At 40.5% G+C, this 19,475-nt stretch overlaps 1 protein-coding gene across 1 annotated transcript in view; it reads right to left on the bottom strand.

The window, feature by feature from the left end:
• The window catches only part of ADAM17 (ADAM metallopeptidase domain 17), a 34,365-nt gene that overhangs the window by 13,956 nt on the left and 934 nt on the right, over nucleotides 1-19,475 (bottom strand). The window contains exons 2-8 of the mRNA XM_005153243.4: nucleotides 7,950-8,082; nucleotides 6,616-6,749; nucleotides 5,603-5,691; nucleotides 3,550-3,718; nucleotides 3,043-3,173; nucleotides 1,229-1,318; nucleotides 65-178 (exon numbers count right to left, since the gene is read on the bottom strand). Coding sequence (XP_005153300.1) covers nucleotides 65-178; nucleotides 1,229-1,318; nucleotides 3,043-3,173; nucleotides 3,550-3,718; nucleotides 5,603-5,691; nucleotides 6,616-6,749; nucleotides 7,950-8,082 — 860 coding nt within the window. The remainder of the gene's footprint in view (nucleotides 1-64; nucleotides 179-1,228; nucleotides 1,319-3,042; nucleotides 3,174-3,549; nucleotides 3,719-5,602; nucleotides 5,692-6,615; nucleotides 6,750-7,949; nucleotides 8,083-19,475) is intronic.

Below are 19,475 nucleotides of genomic sequence, written 5' to 3'. Positions count from 1 at the left end.
AGAGCAGCTGTAGGAATGAGTAATTCTCTGTATGGGGCACACTTTTTCAAGGGTTACAACCTACCTCTAGCAGCATTTTCACATCCCAAGCATCTTTCTTATCGTCTGGGTAACTTTTTGCCATATTGTAATGCTTTTCTCCAGGCTTTACAAGATTGGGCTCATTATGGATGATAATCTACATTTCAAAAAGGGCAATAACAATGTAGAGGAATTTGAGTCAATTTTCTAGCTACAGAAAAGTTTTCAATGTAATCTTAAATGTCTCAATACATCTGCAAGGAGAAAAATTCAGACTCAGCATGCTTCTAACGTTAACTTTTCAGTCTCTGCTAGTTAAGATACAACAGCTACAATCATTAGGGCAATATCAACAGTTTTCACTGTAACATTCTGCTTTAAGATGCATGTCACTTTATCAAAAGAACCAAATGCAACCAGGACTTACATCTAGAGTATAAACAATTCCAAACTATTCCTAGCTAAGCAAAAAATGTATTTTAAATAACTGCTACTTTCCCAGTAATATGAAATTAGTGCATTATGTTCTTTCCCCCTCCCCAGTTGACTCTCCTCCCTTGTTCCTGCAGAACTGTTCCCAGCAAACGGGCAGCTATTTTGTACCATTAGTCTCCATGTCTCACATCACAGCTCTTGCAGTGCTCTAGCTGATGGATTCCTCTTGTTTTTAATGCCCTTTCCCAGATTTCAGGAGCAATCATATACACTGAAGTCACTATATCCTCCATGTCCACCCTACACCAGTTTCCATGCTATCATGATGCCTAAGGGAGTCATTAAAAGCTATTCAGGCAGGATTTGTGCTTTTTCATCTGTGTTTTAGGTCAACTCAGGCTTTGTAAGCTAAGTACTAGCCATAGACACAAACATCAAATACATGCATGCATGTAAGTATGTCTGACAGAAATAAGAACTGCTCATATTCAGAGAAGAAAAAAAGGCAACTTTGAACTGAGATTAAATATGGAAATACTCTCTCTGCAAACTCCCATCTCAAATGCTGCAAGGAACTGAAAATGAGCATGCTGTGTCACATCACTAACACCACCACTGGCAAGATGCGATTTCAGAGTGCTCCTGGCTGGAGTTGAGAATTTAGGATTTGATTATTTTTGCTCTAATCCTGATAAAATAATCAGAAACCCTGATATCTAAACCATGTTTTTATCCTCTAAATTGGAAGCCCTTTGCATGAGTCAGTGAATACCTGCTCTATCTGTATGCCGTACCCATTGAAGGCTCCATTGTCCCAGGAAGTGTTTCGGTAGATGTCATCTACTCTGTCTATCAATTCAATCTATGTAGGAAAGAAAAACAAGTTACTTAGTTCTGAGCTTTCATGTAATAAAGTTCAAGACACTCAGAAAAACAGCAACATACTCATCTAGAAAAACTCACTTCAAATTAAAATTGAACCTCATAGAACAGAACAGACACACTGACTGATCCAAAACCAACAGTACTTGGATCCAGAGTATTATCAAATATCCCTGAAAAATTTTCATCCTTAAAAAAAACAAGAAAGCAGTAAAAAGTTCCCCATTTATCACTTTCACCTGTGTAGCGGAAAAGCAATAATATTAAGAACAAGACATCTTAGGAAACACTTTGTTCAGATACTAGTTTTCCAGGTTTCTCTGAGGGGGAAGGGCAGGAGGAAGTTGTTTTTACTGCTTTGTTTTAGCACAATGCTTAACTAGTCTAACTGACCCTTGAGGCTTGCTTCCCTCTCCCAGCCAAAACCCTATCATTTTCCTCATTATGGTTCAAGTGCAAGGTTCCAGAAAGTCTCTCATCAGTGCTCACTATCAATACCTCCTTTTTCAAGCTGTTCTCATCATCTTGAAAACCACCTCCTACTACACATAAACCACCAAACTTGCTCAGAATAAGAAGTGACATTCAGAATCATTTGAATAGTTTGTGCTTTAGGTTTCCATTCACCGTGTTGTTAACAGTACACGTGTACCCAGGAACCACAACAGTAGGTTAGCCTCAGCATGTGTCAGATGCTGAGATAATAGCATCTCTGAAAACACACCAATTGTTACCTGGAGAGTGTAAACAGTCCTGGGGACAGAAAGGTCAAAAAGCAGCAAAGGTGGAATACAGTGGTTAGCATTTCAAAGAGTCAGGCTCAGAAAGAGACTCCTGACAAACAAAAGTGGTTTCATTTGGTTTTGTCTCCAGTCCCCATACCCATACACTCCTCTCCCACTGAAAAGGCTGTGGGCAGGCATTCTGTTTCACAAAACTCATCAGGCAGACAACCCCATTGTACTGGTTTTGGCTGGGTTACTTGGCAACCAGCACACGTGATGGAGCCCTGCTTTCCTAAGGATGGTAAACACCTGCCTGATGATGGGAAGCTGTGAATTAATTCCTTATTTTGCTTCACTGTATGCACATCTTTTATCTATTAAACTGTTTTTCTCAACCCTCAAATCGTCTCACCTTTACCCTTCTGATTCTCTCCCATGGGAAGGAGTGAACCAGTGCCTTGGTGGTGCTGAGCTACCCACTGGGGTTAAGCCACAACACCCATGGACAACCAAATTGTTTACCACACCTGCTTCCATTTTTATTGCTCTGCATAGAGGATCTTGGAAGAATTTGGAAGGAAAATAATAATAGTAAAAAAATCTATACAAGCTGCTTTTGCCTGGCATATGGGTTTTATACATGCTGGAACTTAAAGATGCTCAGATTGTTTGTTTCAATTGTTTTGATTTCAAAATCCAGGAGATCCTGAAGTTCTGACTGGAAGAAGAAAATAGCATAGCCAGAAGAACTACATGAAGAGGAGGGATTTGCTTGTAAGTGAATGTTGAAGATTAACTGCATTATCACCGTTACAAAACATTTTTAAAGCATGATTCCCAGGTAAAAAGCACACAGTCATAAGATGCAAATACAATATGTTGTACAAAAGTAGTACAAACTGTATGCTGATATAATGACTGAATCACTATTTTTTCCTGCATTTATCCCAGCAAATTGTAACACAGTACACTGACTTACCAAATAGTTGATAGTAGTACTCTCTTCCCCACGGCCCATATACTTGAAAAAACGATGATCCGCCACTACCAGCATCTTGCACGTGTTTTTGGAGGTCTCTGGAATGGCTCTTTTCTCCCGATGGATGCTTGCTAATGTAAACATTTTAAATACAATTAAATAAACATTCTAAAACTGCCACTGCTGTGTTTATTCCCTTATTTAAAACATGAATGCAAGATTAGGTGTGGTTTTGGGGGCAGAACAGGGATGTTTAGTTTGGGGAGTTATTTTTTTGTTTTGCTTTGTATTTGTTGGTTTGTTTTGGGGTTTTAAATTTAAATTCTTTTCTTTGTAACAGTCCTCAAACTTATTGTAAAGAAAGAACTATATAATAGCAAGTTATTCAACGGATTTATCTATAGAGCAACACAGATTATTGCCCAGGTTTTGACCTTACTTGCTGACACAGGCAGAATTCAAGCATTTGTTTCAAAGATGTTGCTCTCCCAAGGTATGGACTCTCACCTTCATTTTGTATCCTGTCTTCCAGTCCTTTTGGCAGCAGTTCTTCTTCGTTCAGCTTTAAATAACCACACACTTTGGGGGACTGCAGTCTTGAGAAGTCTTTAATATCTTCAGATCTGTAGACAAGCAGTCTTTCATCTTGCACATTATCTATAAATCTCCACAGTGGCTGACAGCACACAAACAGAAATGCAACCAATTCAGAACACAATGAATGCAAATACTAAGCACATGTAAGTAAAAAAATGACAGGGAAGCACCATCGAATCTCCACAGCTTTACGTGTACACACACACAAATGCATTGGACTATGATAATCTCACCCACAGCAGTAAGTCTATTAATCATAGAATCATAGGGTAATGGTTGGACTTGATGATCTTGAAGGTCTTTTCTAACCTAGTTGATACTATGATTCTAAGTTGAGGAGACATCTCAGGCTCCTCCACTCCCTCCATAACAGTGTGGAGATGGGCACAGCCAGGGAGGAGATGATCATGCTAACAAACACACTGACCAGAAGCACAGGAGCTGGCAGACAATGAGAATATCTAAGTGCACAGGGAACATAGTCTTCACAGGAGAAGGCAATCTCTTCAACATTCAAAGCTACACAAGTCACAGCAGTGAAAACTTCTCCAAAACCACAGAACTACAAAATCCCAACACAAGACACTAATTCCCATAGCAGATCATAGAATCATAGATGCATGGAAATAGCATAGCATAGACTGACCACATCCACAGTGTAGAGCATGTGGGTCTGGGTCTCCTGTGGCCCTTAAGCAGTGCTCTTTCAGCTTCAGACAACTACGATTTAGCACACTGTGCTTCTGGCTGACACCAAAGAGGTCCTGAAATGTGACAGCTGTGCCAGCCCAGCAGCCATGTGTCTGCAGTACAAAATTGAGGGCATATGTTTTACACCCTCTGGAACCATGTGAGGGCACCAGGGGTTTATACAAAGGTGCACAGCCTTTCCAAACATTACAAGAGGACCATGAAAGCAAAGGCAGGCAATGGCAGAGTGGCTTTGTCTTTTGTGCTGCCTTTCAGGAATGGTCTCTGGCACACAGCATCTCTGATGTACACACACATTGCCTCACCCGGGGCTGACTAGGGGCTGAAGCTGACCTGAGGACACTAACAGCTAAGCAGCAAGGGTAAGTCAAAGCTTCCACACATTGCCTGTCTTTAGCTGTACAGACACAGCCAGTGAGGAGCTAAGGGGTTAGCTGCATGGAGAACAGGAATGTTCTGACATGACTCTGCACCACAAACACAAAAATGTCTTAAATCACAATCAAACAGCTACTATATGCTCTTAATATAAAACACAAGTACAGTGGTTTGGGTACTGCAAACATATTTTAATATGACTGGATTTCCCAGGTTTACTCATAATTCCGCACATCCTTAGCTCTGGAGACAATTACACTATCCATATAACACTCAGCCATAATTACTGTTTTTCAGCCATTCTAATACAGCTTGTGACTCAAAATATGCTGCACCAAACAACTCATTAGGATTGTCTCTAATTATGTGTTTGTTGAATATGTTGTTTCAAACCAAGAGTTTAAAATAACACAAGCAATGGAAGTGGTGAAAAACAGCAATGAGAAAGCATGGAAAAATAACAGATTTTCCAATAAAGCTCTAAGGAAGGAAAAAATTCCAAGACTTTTTAAAAAGCCAAAAGTTCAGAAAGCTCTCCAGACCTTGACTTTGCTCAGAAAGCTGCACAGTTTGTTATTTCAGAGGACATGATCACCACTAACACTATCAATTCCTGTTTCTAAACCCCTTTCCTGTTTAAAACATACCTTTTCCCTGATGTTTCTAAACCATGCAATGTCATGAGAATGTCACTCACTGATACAATCCAACACTTGCAAAAGTCAAATTGGTTTCATATTTCTCTCCACCCACCCCAAACCAAACATCACTACCAAGTCTATTTCGAGCTACAGAGGTGTCAGTGTGACTAACTAGAAACACCCACAGGGAAAAGAGATGACTGCCTGACAGAGTTTTCAACAGTGAAACATACCTCGATATTATATTCTTCTCCATCAGTACTGATTCTCACTGTAAAATCTTCATCCCCAATATGCGCCACAACTTTGGAATTATGCTCTCCTTTAATATAAGCACGGGAAAACCAAATTAATTCAGCTGTATTTGCATGCACTCCTGCACAGATACTGGTTGGATTTTTATAACTGTTTCTAAGCTTCACTCCAAATTACCTTCCTCGGTCCCTGAAGAACACTATACTGCCCCGTTTAAAATAAAAAAAGAAATTAACTAGCCCCACTCTTAACCTCCCAATGGTCACAGTCATCAAGACTCAGACTTAATTGCTAATTTTGCAGAAAGTGTTGAGATGCCTCTGGGCATTAGGAATGGGGCACAGAACACTTCTGCCGACTAATGCATATTACTGCTATCAGACAGCAATTTCATGGCATCAGCTGGCATTCCAGTGGAAGAGACTTTCACCACCTAGCACAGGCAACAGAAATCAAAACCACTAAGTAGAAGCATTAGTGCTGGACTGAGGTGGAGCAAGATACCCTTCTTTACAGAAAAGTGATCTGCAAAGAACAGTCTTGAAGTCTTTTAATCTAACACTCTGGGCAATGCTACACCGGCACTACCTGGCCACTGTGTTCTGGGACAAGGAACATTCAAGTCCTACATTCCAATTTGAGTTAAAGCTACCTGCATCCTTTTAAAAGAAAAAAAAATATATATATATATAATCACAAGCTGTATCTTGAGTAAAGTATACTCCTGTGTTATGTCAAGTTAAACAGAAGAATATTACCTTAGAATCTTGGTTCAATAGCTCATAAAACCCTACTCCCCACCAAACTTAAACCCCCCCAAACCCACAACAAAAACAAACCCAGAAAACCCAAGAGGCACAAGAATCAAGTTTACTTGCTCATCCTAACCATATCTAATGAAAATGAGGGCAATACACTATTTACTTTGGCCGAGAGACTCATACAAAGCTGTTCTTTCCCAGCACAAACACACAGTTCAGTCCATACTAACCGACAACATGTCCTGTGAAGAAGTCTTGCCACTGAACACGATACTCCTTTTCCTTGCCTTCACCATCCACAATTAATGCTTGAAATCTTTCTGAAAAGTGTTCAGCAGTTGCAGTTAAGTATAATTTAAAGTGCCTGTAAAAGAATTTACTTCCATTTATTTTTAAGCAAAGTATACACATACCATACATCCAGTCCTCAATCTACTGAGGGCCCAAAAGAAGTTGGAAAGCATTAAATTCTTATAAGCAGACTACAAAAACATATACTGGGTTACTCATAACTGTGAGTATTTTTACAGGATAATTATGCTTAATTAAAACCATAAAACATAAACACTCAAATCCAGAACACTCAGTTTGCTCAGGATGCACCTTCTCCATTTGCAGTCAAGCAAAACCAGTTACTGGTAACTATTTGAAGAAAAATCAGGCCAAGGAATTTGTTCATCTATTTTAAATTAAATTATCTTGCAGTTCTTATTTTCTAAAGTAACACAGTCAGAAGGCCATAAACAGAAGTATCAACTCTGCAGATTTTCAAGATATATAGCCTTTAGTTTCTGTGACTATCTCAAGCAGAGAACCTTCTCTGGAAGGAGCTTCATGGGCTCTCAGTTTATGTAAGCTTTGGGTCAAAAATTTTTCTGCAATTATTCTGTAATTACCATTGGCAGTATTGCAACCTCAGCATAAAGCCCGGGTGCATGAGGCAGTGCAAAACTGGGACAGCCAGACATCTGATCCCATTAACCTTGTATATTTGGTACTTAAAAATTACTGCCACCAAACACTGAGATTCAAAAAAAATATACACAACAACTTGCGTGACAGCTGTTGACTGCAGACAGGGGAAGGCACATGAGAACACAGTGTTTTACTGAATGGGAAATTTACACTCAGTAGGAAGAGAATTAAACCTCCTTGAAAGACAAAATACAATAAATCCCTTGGACAAGACACCACATGCACTCCCCAAACTGAAGGCAGAGATTTTCAAGAGGACAGTCAAGAGTATGACGTTGCCAGATGAGGTGTAAGTGGGATCCAACCCAACCAGCAGAAGTAATCCACATGAAACTAAAGCTAAGAACAAAGCAAGAGAAATCTTAAATCACTGCCACTTCAGCATACACAGTAATGCAATGAAACCTATTTTTCTGTTTCTTCTGAGCCTCTTTGAAGTTATATGACCATGCAGAACACTCACTTAGAAGAACTGGCCAATCACAACAGAAAACAAGATAACCATTTCTAGGTTTGGAACTGCACATTATTCATCACAAACTGAAGGAAAAAGTATCATCAGTTGTTTCACTGCTGATGATTTCATTACCTTTGCAGAGCTGAGAAACTTAAGAGCCTCTCTACGTGTGTCTCAGGCTGGAGGTCCCTCTTCTTCAATGAGTGTTGCTGGATGCTAGACTGAGAAAGGATGTCGTAGTCTGACAACATGGACTCAACTGTGTCTGGAAGAGCAATGAGGAAAGTTTAAGTTTCAAGAGACTCTTTTTCACAAATGCATACACAGAACAGCAGAAGAGAGCATCCCATTTCAACAGCAAGACCAGTTTGCTGCAATTTCAGGATAACTATTGTACATTTCTGTAAAGGTGTATTTTGTGTAGACATGTAAAAATCATAGTGCAAGACAAGAGATGATCTGAGAGGCAAATGCTGGCTGTCCCCTGGAAACTAAATGGGGGAGAACATCCCCATTTCTCTGGAGTGAATCACTCTCCTCACATGATGGTTCCCATCCTAGGAAGAAAGCAATTTAACTTAGGAAACTTCTACCAAATTCATTGACCATCCGGACTGCATTTATTACCTTCCTGTTCAACAGTAGCCAGACAATAGATGTCTGCATAGCACAATCCATCAGAAATAACTAACAAGATACCTCACATGAGGCATCTCCAGGTACTCTGGTTTCCCAATACTTTACCACCATGCAGAACTCCTTTGATTTCCACACTCAGAACATGAATACTTGTTCAGATTATCAAGGGCCTGAATAATCCCTATAGGAGCAGCACACAAATTACAAATTCAGGTCAACACGCTGCAGATGCTTCCACTGCCAAACGCACAATGCCAGCTGCCAGCAGTGTTTGACTTCTGACGATAAAGATTCCTGCTGCTTTGTAAGCATCCCTTCACTGACAGCACCAACCACCCACTGAGACACTCAACAACCACCTTCACTTCCACTAGAGCTGATCGACTCATTTGCTATCTACAGCCTTAGAGGCCTTATTCCCACATCACTGTCTTCCTTCTCTACCAGAGGTATTCACTCTTTCAACTGCACCAAATGAGCGGTGTTTTACAAGAGGCTGAAGTGCTCATCTAGTCATTATTTAAAGAATTCCTATTTTCCTCCCCTTCATTTCAAGTTATGCTTTTAAACCAGACATGACAGCTACTAAAGTGGGGTTTTATTAGTAAAGATGGAGCTCCACTTCTTCAGAGCCCCCAGCCATCAGCTCACACCACTCAGCCAAGTAACCTTGTGTGTCCCATTGGACTTCTAAGTAAGTGGCACCACTAGAAAGCTAAGTTTTACCTGTTCTTGTGCAACGAGCCAAGAGTGCCAACTTGAAATCTAGACTGCGATAGCTCCTGATATATTACACTTACAGCCCTCACGGCCTTGCACCAGGCCTACTAGCAAAGTGATGGATAGGTGACAGAGCTGCCTCCTTGTGCAGCAGAAGCCACCAGCAGCTCCCAGGCTTCTCCCTGCCCAGCTGCCACTCCCCTGCCATTGAGCAACACAGGAAAGGCAGAGCAGCTGCAATTTCCTGATTTCTGTTTACAACCCACAGGTGGAGAGCACCTGCAATCGATTACCATGTGTTTCGGGTTATACGCAAAGGCAAGTTTCCACCACCTTCCCTTGTGCTGGGTTTTTTTTCCCCCTACATGCTCAGCTGCTGCATGCCAAGCAGCATCTTCATTGTCAGCTTGCTGCATGCTACAGAGTTGGCTCACCAGAGCCACACAGCAAAAGCAAAGAACCTAAAACATCCCTTTTCTTTAAAAAGCCCATTCATTGCTTATGGTCTGGAACTTGCCCTCATCCAGAACCACCTGGGAGAAAGGTAAGGAGAGGCAGGAAAAATCAATTCTGAAAACAACTCCAAACCCCTCATTAAACTGTTTAGTCCTAAATTCTTTTAATTAAACCTGAAATTCTTTCACTGCACTCAACTAAGAGCAGACCCCTCAATTAAAGTGAACATTGATATATGGATACCAAATGTTGGATCATGATACAGAGCAAGTGTGTGCTATGTGGGCCATGAAGCAAGACAGGCACAACACCACTGCTGCACTGCTCAGGGACTTACTGACAGGGGAACCTGCCAAGCAAAGGTCTGCCCAGAGGCACAATCCCAGTGGCTAAACACTACTTTTTCTGCCCCTTTCCACTCCTTGCAAAGAACAGGTCAGAACCAGGGGAAGATCATGCCAAAGCACAAGTTGTGGCTGCCACTACAGCCAGAAAAAATGTCTCAGTTTCATGGCAGCAGAACTCAGAAGTCTGCTAAAGAAATCAGAGGGTTTTATTTGGTAGGCAAGGAGAACTTCAGAAGTCCTGCTCCATCTCACACACACAGATACCCTTTGGAAATGCCTCAGAGAAACAAAAGAAGGGTAGTAAGAACATGACCTACAGAGTTGATGAAGATGAGTAAGACGATTCGGTTAAAGTTAAAAATGAAAAACACAGGAACTCCTAGTTCCTGTAACCCTGAAACAAGAATGCACTTGTTCTATTTCCTCTTACCCTTCCTAGATTTGTTTGGTTTTAATTTTACTTGCAACATAAGCAAAGACTTCAGACATGCTGCTGCGAGACATAGATCTGTGAATTAACTCAGGTGTCAGACAGATGAGGAAAAAATTAATTGGTAACACACTCAAATCAAATTTTTTCTGTAAACTTTTCATACTGTGGAAATTAATCCATTGCCATGGCTTACTGAAAAATAAAAGATGAAGTATCATTAATTTAAGCAATATACAGAACTGTACAGAGTCCAACTGTACAGCAGTCTGTGGATGGGAGCCACAGCAAGCATATACTTTGACTACTTTTCATTCAAGTGTAATAATCTTTCTGCCATTCCTTCCTCGTTGTCTTCATTGTGGTCCAAAAGTAATTTCCCATGGGCTTCAACAATGCCAAGCTGACTCAGGTTTTCCCAAACTACTTTCCTATGGTTGCTTCCCTTTCAGCCCCTCCTAGATTTCTGCATTCCTTTCTTTTTGGAGAAGAACACAAGAACACCTTATTTCATCCTGATATCCCAAATATTTATTTGTGATCACCAGCCTTCACTTCACTGCACCTTGTCTCCTGGAGGGGGACCTCCCCAGAACATACACATATACATGGTTGTAAGAGAAACAGGGAAGGAACAGTGGTGACAAAAACAATATTCCAGAGTTCTCAAAAAGAAATCCACAGCTGTGACTTTTCCTCTACCTCCAACTTTGAACTCACCAACCATTTCCTCCTTTTCTTTCACCTTGTTTCAAGGCTAAAACCCCAATGCTACTAGACCTTGGAACCTAATACAGCAAAGTATATTTTAAATAACTTATGGGCGAGTACACATTGCAGCAGACTACTCCAGCAGAAAACAGCTGAAGAATGTGCTGGGCAACAGCTATGCTCACCAAGTTGGAGGCCACTGCACATAGAATCATAGTATAACTAGGGTAGAAAGGACCTTAAGATCATCTTGTTCCAACCCCCCTGCCACTGGAAGGGGATACCACACACTAGACCATGTCACCCAAAGCTCTGTCCAACCTGGCCTTGAACACTGCCAGGGATGGAGCATTTACCACTTCTTTGCACAACCTGTTCCAGTGCCTCACCACCCTCACGGTAAAGAGCTTCTTCATTATATATTAAAAAAAAAGAAGCTTCTCTTCAAGTGCTCAGCTACCAATTCAAATACCAATGGCATCCTTCTCCAACCAGGTCAGGTTTCATAAGCAGAACAGCAAATTCCCATGATCTCATGCCCATACTCTTGCCCAGAAAGCAACAAGTAAATGTGGCAAGTCAGACATTTCATAAGCATTCTTTTGCATGCATTATTTATAGAAAGGTTAAGCTTATTGAGAAGCATGATGTTTTAACCCAGGGGATATAATCAATATTTTAAAAGCTCCCTTTGCAATTATCCCGTGATAAAAATGTCTCTACTTAAAACACAAGATCCAACAATATTTTAAAAAATACTACTTTCAGGATTTAAAATAAATCACAAAAGCATCAGAGGGTTTGCAGGAATGACTGTAATTATTTCTCCAACCCCACCAAAGGGAATAAAACCAGAAATAAATCTGTCAAAAGGCACTGGGATAGAATAACAAGCACAGCAAACAGTCTCCAGAAGAATTTTAGTGTGATTGTTAAATCTTTGGCATCTCCAAGACTAAAAAAATGGATCCAGCATGTATTTTATGTGCTGGATAGCAGTCACTGACTACAACCAAGGTACTGATCTTACGCTGATTTCCAATGGGTATCAAATACCCATCAAAAGCTTGTGGCAGCTAACTCACAACATTTTTTCCAACTGAGCTGGGAAGCAAGTGACTGGAGTTGAAGGGTTCCATATTCTTTATTGTTACTATTTATATTTTTATTCTCCAAATTATGTTCTTCCTCATCCATTAAAATATTTTATTAAAGGAACCAAATATAGTCACTTCAAATGTAATTCACAGCCTCCATCAGAACTTGGACCAGGAAACAGACTACAGTCTTTCCAACATTAACCACATGAGCTAAAGCAGGTCCCCATCACCCTACAGAAAACAGCTCCCCTCATGTTTGTGGTAACAGCTGTTTACCGACTGCAATACAGTGGGATCACCATTTCAGAGTGGACCACCATTCCAGAGAGTGCTAATGGAGAAGGAGAGTGTACTCATATCTCAGCTGGACAAAGTCTTCACCAGGCAGGAGGTGATGCTGTCACACCTAAATGTTTATGGGTCCCTTAACAGTTTACACTGCTTTTAGGAGACTGTTGATGAAGAGGATGTGTTGAGAAGATACATCTGTGAGAAAGCTGTTCCACAGCAGTTCATTACTCATGTTGTTATATCTTTCTCCAGTACATCTGGTACAGAGCCACTGCCAAAGACAGAAAACAAAGGGAACTGAAACACTTCTCCCATGCAAAACAGCCTGTGCTTTGAACAGTTTTGATAAACCCTGTTTACTTGTTTCTACCAAGGAGTGGCTGCTGTTTTGCTCATCAAGTACATGTGAACAGAACGTGTGAGAGAAAGGGGTTCAAAAGCAAGAACCAAATGTATGTCAGCCTGCTTATAAACCATAACAGAATGAAGGTTTACACTCTGTTTAAACACATTTCTAGACAAACCTGTTAGTGAGAATGGCCAGCCATGTCAGCATTGCTGAATGTTTTAAAAGGCATATTTTTGACTCAATCCCAACTGCATCAAACTTGCTAAACCACGTGAGAAAACAAGGTGCCTGAATTCAGTTAGTCACCAGCAGAACACAGACAAAGCCTCAGGGTACAGTTACACAGACCTCACACTAGGATGTAAGATAGGCTGCTGATTTACCAGCTACTCCAAAGTACACTTTTCCTGCAGTTACATGGGGTAAACTACTCTCTACTTATCACACACGCAGAAGCTCCCAGTGGTGGATGCCCTGGAAAAAACTAACAGCTTACAAAACACCCTTTAGCTCACCTCAGGAAAAACTTGTCTACAGAGCTGCACCCTTAAACTACTCCACAGGTTTTTGCCTACAGAAAATATACCTGTTTCTGGGCAGTGCAAATAGTTCCTTAAGGGTGCAAATTCTGCTTAGCAGAAGCTGTACCGACCATTAAGCTGCTTTTTCTGGTGGTTCTGAATACAACTGAATACCCCCAATGACTCTCACCTGTTACCTCACACACTTCCAACCTTGCAAACTTTCTCCTTCACTAAAGACATCTTAACTAGGGAGCACTGAGGAACAAAATTCATTCTGTTGGATCTACTTGATTTAATAATTCAGTCTGTCCTATTAGTGAAAGTACAAAGCACTTTTTTCTATATTAAAAATATATAAATATACAAATAAAAAGCACTGCATAACTGAGTGGGGGGGATTAAGGGGGTGGTGTGTGCAGAAGCAATATCCTGCTCAAATACTGAGCAGAATAAAAAATGAGGAAGCCCACTGAACTAACATCCTTACATTCAGCGTGAAACAAGGGCAATACAACCGTCTCATCTTAAACCAGAACAGCATCATATGACTCAATGCTCAAAAAAAGATTAGAAAATCACATTTTCGTACATCCTGCAGAAAAGAAGAGCCAAATCACAGGATGTAATGTTCTCTGGAAAGAGATAATTTGTCTGGCTCTCCAAAAACTGTCAGCCTCACTACTGTGCTTTGGTATCACACTACAAAATCCTGCTGTGTCACAAAATAAGTTTGAGTAGAGCTGATTCTAGGTAGAGACTGATTAGCGTCTTATGAGACCAACAACTTCTCCCCATCCAACTGCATCTCTTCTCATTGTGCATATGACTTTGGACTCATTCAAACATGACCTTCCAAAATTCAAGGCACACATCACAGGTACTGAGGGACAGAACTTTACCACTTTGGTAACAATCTGAAAAAGTGAGAATGGAAAGCAAGTAATGCAAGAGATAACATTCAAATTCAACACTTCAGTAATTACAGATCCATGTGGAGTAGGTGACAGCTGTCGATGCCTCCCTGCGTAACAGAGCCTTCTTCTCTTCCCTTCCTTCCTACACCCAGTCCATGTACCTAAGTTAAAAATGCAAGTACCAAGAGGGAAAAAAAGTACACGTAACATATATTAAGAGCAGCACAGGAAGGGAGGGATGGATATTGTAAAGTGATGCAGGGAACAAGTGACATAAATACAGGCAGCATCATCACATACATCTGCAAGAACAAAAAAGATCAAAAAGACCACTGAGATCAGAACCATTGAGAAAGTTGCAGGACATACCCAAAGAAAGTTCGAGTGCAGCATATGAAATTTGTAGAACAGGACAGCAGGATGTACTGCTCTTTGTTAAAGAAACCTGGCTCTTGGTTAACCTTTTATTACACAAAGCAAAGGACTTCCCTTGATCCCTCTGGGAAACAGGCAAATTCTGAGTTCTGCAGTTTATAAAAAAGCAGGGAGGAGGGAGGGAATCAACCTGTTTATAACAGAAGTTAAATATAAACTTCTCTCTCAAAGATAAATCTCTCCTGACTACTAAACACATAATTAAATCCTGGTGTAATGCTGAAGCAGTCAGGAGAACTCTGCACTAAGGAGCTGGCTGGAGAAGCTTCCTCGCTCAGCCCTTCCACCCACAGAGCAGAAAGTCACTTCTGCACAAACACACACAAAATTCCAGGGTAGAAGTGTGAAACTGAGGTGAGCCACTGCTGCTACCAGCAGTGAACAGCAGCAGTGAAGCTGTCAGTCTGTATGGCAAGAGGGGGAGAATGGAAAACAGAACAAACCCAAATCTTAAATGCAAAGCAGAATTTTACTTTTTGGCTGCTCAGAGGTCAGACTAAAATGACACTATTGAAAATCAAAGTGTACTGAGCTCTTGATTATGTTCCCATGACAAAACTCTTGTAATTGTTAAGGGCAATTCTTAATGATCAGAATTTAATCTAGTGTTGACATTCTTCACTTGCTGACTAAGTACCCCCTCTCGGGAACTACATTTTTATCACAATTTCTCTTTTTTTTCCAGTTGGAAGTGGAAAAATTGACTGATTCATATGAACAAAGGAAAACAAATCCAAGAGAAAAGTCCTTTAAAACCTTAAGTACCTCCACAGAAAAGATTGTCAATCCACAACACAAGAGTCACAATAATAATCTGCATTCCATGTCTGCATGAAGCATTTGCTGTTTACATGGAGACAAAGCATACAGAAGACTATCACTGAGCCTGTAATAACACCAACTGAAACACTGTATCTACACATTCCTGTCAGGATTTTGAAATAACCCCACAGCATCCCATGCAGATATCATGTGCTCAGACATACTGCTGTTCAGCTGTGTGTTCTTGGATTCTCCTCCCTGTGGTGCAACGGTGAGATATACACCCAACCTTCAGCTCAGCAGAGTCAAACTGTAAAACCAGACCAATCCAAAACAGTTGTCTTGCTTCAAAGGATATTAAAATGGGGTAAGAAACAGCACGAAAAAAAGGCAGACTGCAGCAGGGAAATTAGTTATTTTACCCTTACCTAGGTGTTGCCTTAGTCACCAACAGATGCTTCAGTCCAGGACAGAAGGATTTTGTCACTAATTATCTCACTGCAGAGTCTTCATACTGAGCTAAACTTCTAACCCCTTCTTCAGCCGCTGGTTAGGCTCCTGGCCTTCCTGTTTTTTGTCACACCAGCTGTGAAGCAGGACTCAAGACTGATTGCAAATGATTTTACACTGCCCTCTGTACACTCAGCTCCACCAGTTCATTCATCAACACGACTATCATTTGCTTTTTCACTCCAGAACTTGGTACTTCTAGTCTTTTGATGCCTATTACATAGATTTGTATCTATCCATATATAGGATATTTCTTCAGCTCACACAGTTTGAGTTCTCTATGGTATTTCAGAAGTGTGAAGAAAAAACAACCCAAGCCCAGGTTACCTCAGATTTTATTGACGCAACATAGCAGGCAGAAAAAGATGCGGGGAGAGTGATTCAAGGAATATCATCTGCCCAGGAACAGCTCTTACTTTTGTTGTTCTCCAGCTAGCTTATGATAAAAAGATCTTATTCAAAACAGCAGCAGAGTAAGACGTTTTGCATACAAACTCTACTCTGGGCAATCCTGGATACATGCTGCTCAGTGGCAGCATGCTACTAATACCTCTGTGCTGTAAAACAGATTCAAGCAGTTCTTTAGATGTAGCCATCTATATATTCAAGAACAGTGAGGTTGGGTATTTATACTGTTATTCTTTTCAAGCACATTCAGCCCTGTTAACATTCAGGTATGTCTGAGCTGCAAGAGAAACAGCATTAATATTTGATAGCTATAAAAGATTATCTTCAAAGATAAACAATGGAGAAAATTTAAACGAGGTGACATTAATTTTTCAAAGGCAAAACTACAGTAACAGTCATTGTATAGACCAGTAGAGTCACACTTCTTCCAGAAATTCATCCCTGCTGCCAGTGTTATTAAAAAGAACACCACTTCCAGATCATCTAACAGCAACACACTGAGGTCCATACCATCCCCCCTTCATCCTTCACCCTGACCACAACAACCACTGCCACCCCCAAAGCATGGGACAGGTACTTGACAGTCACACTGTGAGGCACTCCAGAGAGCAGACTCCATAAACACAGAACATCTGAACCCAGGCACCCTACCCCTTACAAAAAAACACCTCAATCAAACAATGATCACCTTGCAGGTGGCCCAGCTCCATGAATGCGCTCACAGGAATGGGGAAGAGATCAGAAAGCTAGGGCCAGGATTGTGGCAGTCCCAATTTAGATCAGTTTAGACTGCTGGAGCACCACACCCAAAGATTACTTCAGCTGAAAAATGCTGGGAAATGATCCATGTCTTTTTATCTACTTTTATCTATTCTTTGCCAACTCTGCTTTCCACTGTATAATCTTTTTTTTTCCTTCCTGAAAAGTTGAACTTCTAGAGAAACAAGCAATAAAGTTCTTAACAGATATCACAAAACGGTAATCCTCGAGACTTCCTTAAATATACTGCCCAACAGAAATCTGATTTCAGTTCACAAAATTCAAGCTGTGGTTAAACAAATCTCAAAATAGCAAAGCTGAAGTTATTAGAAGGAAAATATGGTATTCCAGTAAACCAAGCCATGTGTAAGATGAGGATAACAACTCCAGCAAAAGCTGAACATAAAACCACAGTAAAGTAAGCAAAGAAACTTTGAAGAGCAGCTTGTAAAAGGCATAAAGCTCATAGCTGAAATAGCTTTTATCATATCCAAAGAAACCACCCAGCTAAATAATCAAAGGGGCTTGTAAAAAAGTTGCAAATACAGCTCCAGAAAAGGATGCTAAGGGCCGATACTAAAAAGAGTGTAATTGACCTCAGCATTCACTTCAGAGGAGACTACAAATATCCCCAAAAGCTTGTATTGATAGCATGACTCTAAAGACCTTCCTCCAAGACTCAAGAAAACAGGCTTTAAAACAAGCCAAGAAAATTAGTAATAAGGCAATAGGACATGAATGTATTAACCCAAAATTATAAAGCACTGAAAAAATTAAACTGGTCAACTACTAATCATGGTATGCCACTGGTACACCATTAGTCTTGCTGCAGGTTAAGCCTGAAGGGTGGTAAGTACAGGTCCAATTTCCACTCCAGGTATCACCGTGGGGCCTAATCAACGAATATGCTCAATTACCTGACAAACAGGTAACAACAATAACAAAGTGTGAAATACTGGACCTGTGGCTAAATAAGACACTAGGGAAGTAGAGCCTCATAGATATTAGCATTCTGAGAGAATGAAGCGTGTGGATAAATGTAACAGTGGAGCAGACCTGGATTTTTTCAGCCTCCCTCACAAAATGCTTTTATATATTTAGTTTATTGAACAACAGAACAAAATGTTTGATGAATTTCAGTGTGTGAAATAACATGAGGAAAATACAGCCTCACTGTATCTATGCAGCAAAGTATTTCAGCATAGGTAATACCACTCAAAAATAAAATATTAAAAAGAGAAAGAAGAGATACCTTGGAAGGACTATTAAGCAAACAAGCAAGCAAGCAAACAAACAAATAAAAGTACCAAAAACTACTCAGAGAGAAAACAAAATGAAAAGCATTCATCACTACAAATCCATGCTACCTTTGTATCACAAATAATGCCTTACAGTCCTGATCACACATCTCAAATAAATCAGAATCAAAACCCAATACAAAGTATATAGACACAGGCCTGTCTGGATACAATCCTGAGCAATGTGCTCTAGGTGACCCTGCTTGAGCAGGGAGGTATAACTCTTGTGATCTCTGGTGGTCCCTTCCAACCTCAACCATTCTTTGATTCTTTGAAAGATAACAAAACCAATAAAGTTATATTTTTTACACTATACTAAGAATTATTACAGAGACTAAGATTTTTCCACTTAAAAAAATAAAAAAAATTCAAAGCAGAAAAATTATATAAGTCTGTAAGTCATTAAAGGTATGAAGCAAATGGATAATCCTTTCATACTGACCATTTCTGGCAACAGAAGAAGGTGATCTTAAAGTCCTTTCCAACACTAACTATTCTATTATTCCCCCATGCAGTATTTCATAAAACTGAAGAGCTCATAGTCCAGCCATTGTGGTACAGAGACCAAGAATACAAAAGCTGACAGATAAAGATTATGCAAATCCATAGCAGATATGTCCTTTAGAAGGCATAAAAAAACCTCAGAGCCCAACATGTCCTCTGTTTGAGGAGCTCCCCGACCTGCCTTGATGTTAAAAGGACATACAGTGTTTGCTCTGTTTCTGTTACACTTCCTGGAGCATCCACCACTGAATCCTATCCGTCCCAGCTTCTTGCTGTTACCCACTGCTGAGGTCTGCACAGAACCACAAGTCCACCTCAGGTGTGGGAGAGGAGGACAGGCACACAGCCTGGACGGCTGGAAGCTCTAAGCAAAGAAAGGAGACTTGAAGCAGTTACCACTGGCCACACCAACTGGAGACAGGATATCTGACTGGGCAAGGCAGGACCACTGCCTCTCAAGAGCTCATCTGCCACTTTAGTGATAAGCTGCTGCTTATCAAA

Source organism: Melopsittacus undulatus, chromosome 3 (genome assembly GCF_012275295.1).
Source record: "Melopsittacus undulatus isolate bMelUnd1 chromosome 3, bMelUnd1.mat.Z, whole genome shotgun sequence".
Classification (NCBI taxonomy): Eukaryota; Metazoa; Chordata; class Aves; order Psittaciformes; family Psittaculidae; genus Melopsittacus; species Melopsittacus undulatus.
Note: the sequence above shows the minus strand (reverse complement) of the source record. Positions and strands in the feature narration are given on the sequence as shown.